This window comes from Perna viridis, chromosome 5 (assembly GCF_037379345.1).
Source record: "Perna viridis isolate PV_CMFRI_1.1 ecotype Kerala chromosome 5, ASM3737934v1, whole genome shotgun sequence".
NCBI lineage: Eukaryota > Metazoa > Mollusca > Bivalvia > Mytilida > Mytilidae > Perna > Perna viridis.
The window spans coordinates 32,151,867-32,164,121 of NC_142449.1; the positions used below are offsets into that span (position 1 = coordinate 32,151,867).

At 30.3% G+C, this 12,255-nt stretch overlaps 1 protein-coding gene across 1 annotated transcript in view; it reads right to left on the reverse strand.

Annotated features, from left to right (window-relative positions):
- Window positions 1-8,345: 8,345 nt before the first annotated feature.
- Window positions 8,346-12,255, reverse strand: part of LOC148617099 (titin-like) — a 35,961-nt gene continuing 32,051 nt past the window's right edge. Inside the window, exons 12-13 of the mRNA XM_088584424.1 lie at window positions 11,334-11,633; window positions 8,346-10,625 (exon numbers count right to left, since the gene is read on the reverse strand). Of these exons, the coding sequence (XP_088440550.1) occupies window positions 10,306-10,625; window positions 11,334-11,633 (620 nt within the window). The 3' untranslated portion in view covers window positions 8,346-10,305. The remainder of the gene's footprint in view (window positions 10,626-11,333; window positions 11,634-12,255) is intronic.

Here is a 12,255-nt window from a genome sequence, read left to right on the forward strand (position 1 = left end):
GTTACTCTGTTCAGTGGTCACACATTTGTCTCAGTTCGGAGTGCATGTTTAACTTTGTTTCTGGTAATAGCTGTGGACAATTGTTCCTTGTTGACGGTCTCTATGTGGCTGTTACTTTGGTACCGGATGGATGTTCACCTAAGATGCCCATTATGACCTCAATGCTAGGTATACGGTGATGCTTGTTTTCTGGGAGCTCTATTTTAGATAGGAAGTCAGCGCAGACATTATCTTTGCCTGGTTGTAGTGAACCTCAAAGTTGTAAGACTGTAGATACATTACCCATTTTGCACATCTACTAGTATGTTTTATCTTGTGTAAATATTGGATGGCTTTGTGATAAGTGAATACGTAAAATTTGCGGTTGTCTAGCGTAACATTTTATTGTGTGATTGCAGTTACATATACTACCGCGAGGCATTCACGGTCTTTGGCATCCAATAATTGTTCTGTTTTTCATAGCATTCTTCTTTTCATACGATATCATTTTGAGTTTCTTTGTCTTTATTTCTCTGCACATTATTGCCGTAGAACATAGTCTATGTTTTTATTATTTTAGTTATTTTATGTTTTTGTTGTGTGTGTTTGGTTTCAATGTCTTGTTTTCGTCCCTGAATTACATTCTTTCCGCTAGAGTCTTGGTTCCCTTGATTTCTTTTTGAAAGAGTAATCAAGGGAACCAAGGTTATAGCAGTACTCAAAAAAATGCAATCCAGGTACAAAGACCCGACATGGAAAACAGGCATACACAACAAAGACCACACAGTAACTAGAATCATACATACAAAGCAACAAAGGCAAAAAGAATCAAAATCAAAAACTCAAAATTCATAAATCAAGCAATTACTAAACTTTCAATATCTCTTTAGGAGCATTTTTAATGATTCACAATTAGAACACTTGCCTTTACATTTTGCTCATTTCAAGAAGATTTCTTAAGATGTTTCAATGTATTTTGTATTTCCTTATATTTCTGTTAACCAGGAAGCATATTTAGAAATACAGTAGTTTCCTTTGTGTCATTGTTTTAATTTTGTCACCTGGAAGATATATTTGAAGTCCAGTGGTTTCTTTGTTTTGTTGTTATTATTTCTGTAAACCAGGAAGCATATCTCAGAAGTCCAGTGGTTTTCTTTGTTCTGTTGTTTTTTTTTATTTCTGTTAACCAGGTAGCATATCTTTTGAAGGGCAGTGATTTACTTCGTGACGTTGTTTTTATTTTATCAAACTTTTATTTGATAATCGTAAGACTTCATTTTATTAGAATTCAAATAAACGCAACAACTGCACAATTTTAAAGTTACCTAGTCATTAATCCCTACGTCATGTCTGACTGCTTAATCTTCCTGATTGGATATATAAAATCAATATATATTCCCCTATCACTGGAATACTTCTCCGAAATCTCCCACCATAATCAGGAACGGGACATTTTCTAATTGGTAACATTACAAACCCTCATTATATTATGTGTTTATCAGTAATAACTGAGTGTGTATTTTGTTCAATATGTATTGTATTCGAATAAGAATATTTGCCTAAACTTAACCATCTAATGTTTAATCATTAGCTTTGTTATTATAAAGAGTTGTATTTTTTTAAAATTAGGATTCGAATAGATCTATAATTTTTAATTTAATTTTGTTAGAATTAAAAGAAATTATTAATACTTTGTTAATTGTTTTGTTAATAAAACCATCTAATGTTTAATCATTAGCTTTGTTATTATAAAGAGTTGTATTTTTTTAAAATTAGGATTCGAATAGATCTATAATTTTTAATTTAATTTTGTTAGAATTAAAAGAAATTATTAATACTTTGTTAATTGTTTTGTTAATAAAACCATCTAATGTTTAATCATTAGCTTTGTTATTATAAAGAGTTGTATTTTTTTAAAATTAGGATTCGAATAGATCTATAATTTTTAATTTAATTTTGTTAGAATTAAAAGAAATTATTAATACTTTGTTAATTGTTTTGTTAATAAAATATTTTTACCAAGAGTAATCAAGGGAACCAAGGTTATAGCGGTAATCAAAGGAATGTAATCCAGGGACAAAGACCAGACATGGGAAACAGACATACACAACAAAGAACATAAAGTAACTAAAATCATACATACAAAGTAACAAAAGCAAACCAGCAACTCAGACTCCACTAAAAACTGGGAGCATGGACCAGGTGCACCGGTAGGGTAAGCGTCCTCTACTTTTCTAGAAACACCCGCCGAGATGCCCATAAAAAGTGAAATCCGGGGTAGACAAACGATGAAAGGAAAAATATGCATGAACGTTGAATAAATCAGTTTTCATGGTGCTGATGGATACACCATAACGATCCACGAGTTCATAATGACGACCATAAAAATTCTGTAGTGATGACTTAAATCTTGTAGCAACATAACCCTGTTCCAGAAGCCTATTTCTTAGAGTTCTAAAGCGATACAAAGAGTCTGCGTACTTTTGGCAAGCTCTGGCATAACGTATGATTTGTGATATGAACACACCATACGCAGGAGCCGAAGGGATGTTGCCACAGAAGAAAGGAAAATTGACCAATGTATTGTTAAAAGCAAATCTGTTTTACTTAAGTCAGCATTTTATTTTTTGAGCTAAGCTATCATATAACTTATTATGTTTAGATAATTTTCTTGCTTGTTAATGAGTTACTTTGATAAATTAGTTTAAGTAAACAACTCCAAACTGAAAAACCATAATGGTAAAACTGAAGAAAATATTATTAAATAAATCCGTAAATAGACCATTTGATTATGACAACACTGAAATAAATAAATATTCTGAATATAAACCTGCTGCATGCAGCAGTCAACTCCATTTACGTCTGTTACTACAAACGATTCGTTCAACATTTATTCAGGCTAAAAGTAACAACTGTTTTCAGACAGTTGCGTCCTAACTATTTACGAAAAAGACAAACGCCCCTTATAAAAATAGTAATTAGGTTGTCTCTCAAGAAACATATGCTGGCTGTGTTTACCTACAATTGATATTATTTACATATTTTTATATACGTTATCTATATTGAGATGGATATTCAATATTTCATTGAGCGACGCAACATTGCACTTGAATTATTGATAATTAATGTATACCATTTTCCTAATTGAAGTTATGAAACTTATTGTGTTGCCCTTGGTTTATTTATTTAACAATTGACATTTCATCAGTGTTCAACCGTATTGACTTTTAAACTCATGTTTGATTCATTTAAATAATTTTCAACAACAAGCTATACTAAGTGTTTATTGAATTATTATGAATTGCATCATTGTTACGCTGATGACACACAAGTGTACTTGGTGATTAAGCCTCTCGATGACTGGTCCGATATATCAACTAGGTTAGAAAACTGCCTTTCCGACATTAGTGCTTGGATGGTTTCTAACCTCCTTAAACACAACCAAGACAAGACTGAACTGATCGTCTTCGCACCGAAAAACAGGCTTAATAAGTTATCAAATCTTGAGCTCTCGTTCGATGGAAATATTATTAGCGATGTACCAAGTGTGAAAAACTTAGGCATATTTTTCGATCGCTCATTAAGCATGGAACTACATGCTAGTGCCGTTAGTAAAGCTTGCTATTATCAAATTCGCAACATAGGACGTATAAGACCTTACATTTCCGAAGATGCCTGTAAAACTGATTTGTTCTTTAGTAACATCAAGGCTTGACTACGGCAATGCCTTACTACATGGAGTTAATACTAGTGTCATCACAAAATTACAAGAGTTCAAAATTCAGCCGCAAGACTCATTTGAAAGAAAAGGAAATACGAACGCATTACTCCTGTATTGATGTCTTTACATTGGCTTCCGATTCAATACCGCTGTCAGTATAAAATACTTTTATATGTGTTTAAAGCTCTCCAAGGTAACGCCCCGGTATACTTACAAGAACTGATTTCAATCTATAGGCCTGCGAGAACTTTAAAATCACAATGCAGCAATCTTCTTCAGGTACCGAACGATACAAGAACAAAAACGTACGGTGATAGGGGCTTTGACAAATCAGCAGCAATGCTTTGGAACAATTTACCTCTAACCGTAAGAAATTCTACCTCTTTAGACATTTTTAAGAAATACCTGAAACATACCTTTTTAGACTGGCTTTTTCTTAATTTTAGACAGCTGTGTTTTAGTATAGATCAACCGTATGTGATGGATATGTTTTGTTTTTTTTTTTAAATTGAACTGACTCTATTTATTTCTATTTTTAGGTTTGTAGATATGTATATATATTTTTATTTTTATTTTTTGTTTCTATTTTTTTTCTCTTTTCTGTGATATCGAAATAATTTTATTTTTGATAAATCCAAAAATTATTTCTATTTTTATTTTTGCTTGCAATCCTGTAATATTTTATTATATTTTCGACCATTTTATTATTGCTCTTAATTTTTGGTTTATTTTAACTGTTAACTTTTTTTTTAAATTACAGGTCAGTTTTTACATCATTAACTTTTCAAAATTTTTCAATTATCAGATTGATATTTTATTTCATCATCATCTTTTTTTAATGCAAGTGATAGATTAGATTTGTTTGTTTCTTCCTTTAATTTGATTTTTGTTTTTATATGTGATTTGCCAGAAATTTTGTATGCATGTGTTGTATTTTTGTAAAGCGCTTAGAGTAATTATTATTATATAATGCGCTCTATAAATGTTGTTGTAATAATAATAATAATAATAATAATAATAATAATAATAATAATAATAATAATAATTGAGGTATCAAGTTACGTGAATCGAAATTGTGCATGTAACAACATGAATATACGGGATATGATGAATAACAACGGTTAAATTTTATTTTTTAACATTAAGGAACAATGACACAGTAACATTCAAAGACTGAGGCAGATTTGGCAAAGCTATTGACAGTGGTGGCCATAGATATTTTGAAAAGAGGATTCCAAAGGAGTAAAAAAAAGTTTCTATGACATTATTTGCTCATTTAAGCTCACTGGAGTAAAACAATTTTCTAAGAAAAGAAACCCCCCCCAAGATTCGCAGTTGATATAGAAATCTGCTTTTGTAGTGTATACGCCATGTTTTTCATGCCTTTACTAATACGAATGAGGAAAAATTAAATAAATAACAGAATTTCTAAGTAATGCCATAAAGAGGAAATATCGATCAATGCATTCTAATAATGCAGAACATGAATATTTGAGGAAATGACGTAAGTATAAGTGTTGAACATGTTTCAGTTTTACGTAGTGAATACTTTCCGAGTGTAAAATATTTAATATGTTTTATAAAGTTCTTTAAGAAAGCAAAGACACCCTACAAGGAATTTCATTCAGTGGCAGAATTAATTTGCCAATTTTGTTGATATTAAATTTATATTTCTATAATTATGCTTTAATTTTACCTTGTGTTCACTTGACATAAAATTGTATGGTTCTTTCATTTCAAATATCATTTAAAATACTAAAAAAAAAATTGTATTTGTTTGCTATTAGCTGATTCCTTCTAGAGAATTGATACATACAGGAATTAAATGTTTCATTTTCGATTTTCCATCGGTGTGTTAAATAAAGAACATAGCGATCAATAAGGGTAATCCGGTTATTGTGGTCGTTTCTTATATGAATAACAAAGTTTTTCATCGTCTCTTGATACATCACGTTTCAAGCCAATTATCCTATGATTTTTGTTTAAATGGTATACACAGTACATGTAATAATGTAAGTATATCGCCATCCATCAAAGTTTGGTATAGCTCTTTGATGGTAAGGGTCATTTCCAGCTATCAAGTTATGAGTTTTCAAATGCTTTTTCATAGATAATATTTCGGCTTCACCAGTACAAGACAGCAATTTTTATTCGTCTATTCCTAATTATCAAGACCAATCACTGTTCGCTGATTATTAACTTGTTACAAGGGACTAGTGTAATATCATGCATTCTTATATATGTAAAAAAAAATAGCGAGTATTTATACATTGTGCACTGTATACTCATGTAAAACTATATAACTAACAACCATTGATAGTTCTTAGATGTCTACGAACAAACTCATAATATAACACGATGACATGATTCCCGATCTATCGAAAAACATAAGCTAACTCGGACACCACAAAATCCTAAAAGCCTTAAAAAATTAAAACAGAAGGGATGGTATTCACTTCCTGTAACAATTCAAGCACTTCTATAGCACTGTATTTTGAAATCGAAGCTGGTTTTTTTTTCAGTTTTTGTTCTACTAAATATTTTTCTTGGTATTTTTCGCAGATTTAGAGTGCCATTTCTTTTGTTATCAGTATCAATTTTCTAAGTATATTTTATCGATACCAACTATGGGAGTTTGTCAGTTTGCCGTTAATTTCGGGATTATTTATTTTGTGGGTGTGAGAACCACCTCTATATTTTCATTGGAGGTTTTTTTTTTAATTATTTAGTGCAAACATTCGTGCTGCTTTCATCTTTCTCTTTGAGTGATTTCGAAGAAAATTCCAACACAGAAAAAAAAGATATTTTATTAACAACAAGCAGATAAATACAATAAACAAGGGTCCCCTAAATTTTGTACATAGCATGTCTTGTATTATTTTTTTTCAAATGACAATAAAAGAAATTCTCAAATATTGCAATATGCTTCTTAATTTACCAAAAACATTAAAAATAATATGACAAAATTACTAGTATTATAACAATACATTCATTTAAAGTTTATACTGTTAAATCGTATCAAACTTTCAATAGAATAGTACAATATTTCAACTTTTTTTTAATTTGTGGAGAAAGTTATAAGTACTTCCCGATCCAACTCTAGCAAGTCATATGATATGAAACATTGTTATGAACATGCATGTACATGTAAGTTGATGATCTCATACCAATCATAAATTTTATCTTGGTGATCCTAGTTATTACATGTAGTTTGGATCAACAATATTAAATTTCCTATACAGTTTTATAACTTTCAACAAAGTTTAATTCTCTTACATGGACTTTATTTGGTATATTTTCCTGCGCAATTAAATTTAACATAAAATTTTTGTGTAAAAAGAAAAGATGTCACGCAAAATTAATAATATATGACATACATTTACTGTTTTGAACGTCTATGTATCAAACACATCCTCTAGAAAAAAAATACCACACTGTAATTAGAAATTTCACACGGTAAGAAAAACAAAACAAACAAAAATCTTATAAAAAAATAACAATCAAATCTATGAAAAAAACCCTCTAATCTTACTCAAAAAGGTCTGTGTATTATTACAATCAACCTTGGCAGTATTTTGCCATATACAGATCGCTAACCTTATTCCTGTGAGATTTAGACATATTTTCTTTAAAATAATATCTCTTTCGTTGTTGAAAATTAGTAAAATTAACCAGACATTCAATTTAAGTTTTGTGGTTCTGGTATATACGCCGGTATTTAAGATACCAAGTTTAGGTGCTTGAATCTTTAAGAATCAAGCAAAATCTAAAAGTACCGAATCAATCTCGAACTTGACAATGTTGATACATAATTAATGGTTTAAGACGGATTGACAGTTTGTCTTAGACGTATCAGAGAATGCATAAAGGCGAGTTCAAAGTTATAAAAGAATAATAGGGGAAAGTGGGTTATCCCGCTACGGTCATGAAACTGGGTTTTATATATTTTTACTATAAATTGCTGACAACTAAAAAATTGAATGTCATTTCTGCATTTCAGGCACTACATGTATTTTAAATAAAACATCATAGAAGAACTGATATGTAATTATGATACCAAGATTCAACCACTGACCGATTCTTACAGGAAAAACCACCAACTTTTAACAAAATCTTTTGCAATGTCTCAATTTTCAGAATATAATACATGTATTAGGAAATACATGTGTTTGATGTACGAAACAAAGAATAAACGTACATATGATTGAGACGGTCGTTATAATTTGTTCTAAGGAAACTTCTGAATTTTCTGCTATTTCAGGCAATTTTCATTATTCTATTGATCAATCCGTTAACTAACCATCTCTAAAGGTTTTCAATAGGTCAGAATATCGCACAGATTGGTTCGGTCACCTAACTACGATATATACGTAACAATGAAGTACACGTCTAATATATAAAAAAACACATATGCTAAACAAATTATAATATCTAATTCAAGTGTCTACTTGATTCAATCGCATTTGCTAATTTCACATATTTATTTTTATCGATATGCCTGTCTATTAGAAGTATTGATACAGTGACAGTAAAGGTCAACGCAGCGGCAAACAGTCATTCGAAATTCTCATTTATCATACGTCGTTATTCACTTATTCCAGACTTTGTAACATTCTGGCAGTATCTGATGGGACAGCCTACATCGTTTTTTTTTTTTTTTTTTTTTTTTTTTACTTTTTAACGGGTTTCAAATGCCATATGCTATCACCTCGCGTACTTTTTTCCATTGCATAATTAACGGGATCAATTTTTAATGTGCACATTGTCAAATTACATGTGTTTAACGTGATCGTAACCGATTTGTTTCCATAAAGAATTCCATTTATCAAACAGAGCACAAGATGTAATTCTGATTTCCTATATAATCATAAAAATAATTGTTTATATTTACAAAAGTCACTTGTTAATATATGTATCACCAATAAGAGTAAACTCCACACAATTAAAAATATTACTGTACGTATAATAATACAAAAAAAAACATTATATGCTGTATTTAAAATGCCACCACTTCTAAAGTTATAATAATTAACAAAAAATCAAATACAGTAATTTCTATCAACATATTTTATACACAATCAATGACCCTTAAATGGAATAATGCCGAATAGTTCATTTTCAAACATTTGTTGAAAAAACTCCTTTGTGATTGAATTTTACTTGGTGGATTATTTGCCTATTTCTCCTTTTAATAAACAACCAGACAAAAGTTTTTGGTCGTAAATCACCGTGTTCATTGATTGTTCTGTGGTTGAATTAAAAAGTTTTTGACTCATTTTTCTGTAACAACGTTTGGCTTATTCAGAATTACCACTACAATCTGTTCTTTCGTTTTCAGATTAATAATTCAGTCAATTTATTTTTCGAATTAATTACAAAACTGTATATTTTAAATATAACACAGTTAAAACAAAATATAACGAAATTTTAATCATTCAAGATATACCACAGATTTACAATAGGGCTCCAACATATTTATTGGGCAAAAACAATTTCTTTGAACAATACACTAATTAAAAAAAATGTCTATAATAATTTATTCAGTGTTGTTCATTTAGGAATTTTATTCATAAAAAAATACATTATAACGATTTAAAAAATAGTTTTGTCGCTTTTCTACCAACTCTCAAATGGATCCGAAAATGTTTTATCATATATGCCATTTTGCACATTTAATTTCCCAAAGTCATTTCTTTTTGTAAATCTTTTATAATCTAAATTGGAATCAATAAACGCATGTCTTTCTTAATGAGTAGTTATGTATACATGATGATTGTATTTAAAAATAATTTTCAATAAGGACAGATAGAACTATGTTTTATTATTTACGCGCTTTCGTACATCCCGCGCAATAACAAACAAAAAGTGATCACAATAATACCCAGTTAGTAGAGTTTTATTATACACAACATCTACCAAACGAAACTATTATTGTGTCTATCGAAAGTTCCATTTAATTGATATACATTCATTTGTATATTTATTGTTACATTTAGAAGCATGTTGTGCATAACAACATTTGTCTGGGCCTTTAAACGTGGTATAGCAATAATTTCCTTCCAATATTAAAAAATCAGATCCAATTAAAAAAAATACTACCTTTTTTTACACCAGAGGAAGAATGTCTGTATGACTTGTGGGAAAATTTAATTTTTTACGCCACTACATGGCTGAGCACTTTTGAATTCATATAATCAAGACAACTACTAAGCGATATGCCTCAAGGATGCATGAGAACAAATTGGCAACAATTCATCGGATGGATTGAGATGAAAATATTTGTATTCAATCTCGAAATATTTACGACTTCAAACAACATCAGATGACAAATTAATCGAATGTTTTGCATGGACCTTTGATAATTGTATCCTAAATTCAGAGATACTTTTGAAATTTTGTAAAAATGATGAAATTTCTCAAACGTGTGATATTCGGTGATATTTTCGTTATACTCAATGCTTTTAGAAATTTATGTCAATTTTAGGGAAAAGATAATTGGCAATCCAATGTTTATTTTTAATTAATTCATCCCGTATAAAACTTACAAATTACCATAAATATGTTTTACACCCATTTCAAGGGAAATCAACTGAACAACATTTCTATCAATAATTTGCTACTCTGTTTCTTCTTGAACAAAATCTAACACAAGTTAGAATATCAAAGAGTGTGATCATTACGAAGGCTCCGACGATCAACACTATACCTAAAGTTCCGATTTGTTCTGCAGACTTCCGGTCATCAGGTGCACTCGTTCGTTTCCGGATAGCGGCGGATATCTTTGATTTGTCCATTTTGATATCATTCTGTACTTCTTTCATGAAAGGCTGCATTTCCTTTAGAAGTTCTTCTTTCGTGATATTTCTTCTTTTCCAGTACTTCAGTTTCTCCTTGAATGCACAGCTGCAGGGACACATCGGAATAGCTATTAAATGTAACATATAAATAACATGAGCATTTGTGCCACTGTATTTCATATACAGATATCTATACAATGCAAGGTTACAATTAATCATTCAATGATAATTGAAAAAAAATTGAAACCAAATTACTATGAAATGTTCAAAGAAGCATACAAGTATATTTTTTTATTATTAATAGTAACTATTTTACAAAATGTCAAAGCATAACTTTATAATCAGCAGGCAAAATAAACATCGCGAAATTATTCGCAGAACCGATAAAATATTTTGAGAAAGCATTTTCCTCTTTTTCAGACATGAAAATTTTAATACTACGTCAAATGCTAAACGAAAGAGTGTTGTACAATCCAATAATGTGCTTTAAAGTCTGACGAAATAGCAATTGGTTTTAAAATTTAAATCTTTACTGATTCATTTATATTGTGTGTCAAAAGTTTTAATTCTGTATATTTGGCACTTGCTGGTCTATTATTTAAATAATCATGGAGATAGCGTCGTTTTATTCTTTGTTAATTTCTAATCATGAAAAACATAGATGAGATATAAAAATTCAAATTTCGTAATAAAAGAAAGAGTTAATTGAAGTTGCGAAACGAAAAAGAGCGGTGAATGAAAAGTACCCGAATAAATGGGTTGCGTATTTGAAGTTGAATGTTAATTGCGACAGGTAATTATGTTCAATACATCTAAACTTAGTTATAAAAACTCACTTTCGTTCACTTGCAATGTTATTGTGTTACCGGTTCTTGATCCAACTGGGTTTGTCGCATTGCAGGTGTAATTCCCAGCATCTCCCAATTCAACAGTGTCAAACACCAGGTTTGGTGACAAAACTGTGCGACTGAACGTTTTCGTATTTCCATCTTGGTCTTTTATCCAGAACACATTTATTGCAGTGGGTAAAGCCGTGATATTGCAGATTAATTCAACGCGTTCTGATTGGTTGACACTAAGGAAATCCGAGTATTCTTGATTTCCATAATGTATATGACTGGCGACTGACGGGTAATCTATAATTAGAAAATAATCGAAATATAATAATCCATAATATAATTCAAACAACAACTGTCTTAATCCCCTGGCCGAGTATTGATGGATGCTGGAATAAGTGAATTGCGAATGAATAAAATAATGTTACATGCACCGTTTAGGCATCATGGTATTTCTCCTTGAGGATTGAATAAGCTTTAAGCTATCTGAAGGTCATTATCGTAAATAAATAGATAAATAAGTCAAACAATAATGAGTAAATGATAATATTTAAAATGATATTAATATTAATTATTATAATAAAATTAAAAATAACTACATATTGCTTGTGATACAAGAAATACGTTAAGCCATCGTCACACTAGACCAAACTCAACCTGAAACTAATATGAATGGTAGTGAGGTTGTGGTTCGAACGACTAGAAAATGTAGATTTCAGGTATTTTCACGATAGTAACATGTCTTTTCAATCCTTCTACTAGGATCACGCTACGTTTTAATCATACTCATAAACACGATGTCACTACGTTCATCATGATCTTACTGCGCTCACCGCGTTCTTAATACGACCTTACCGCGATTCACATTATTGCAAAAAATATTTTTCTACGCTTCCATCATGATCATATCAAACTTCATCAC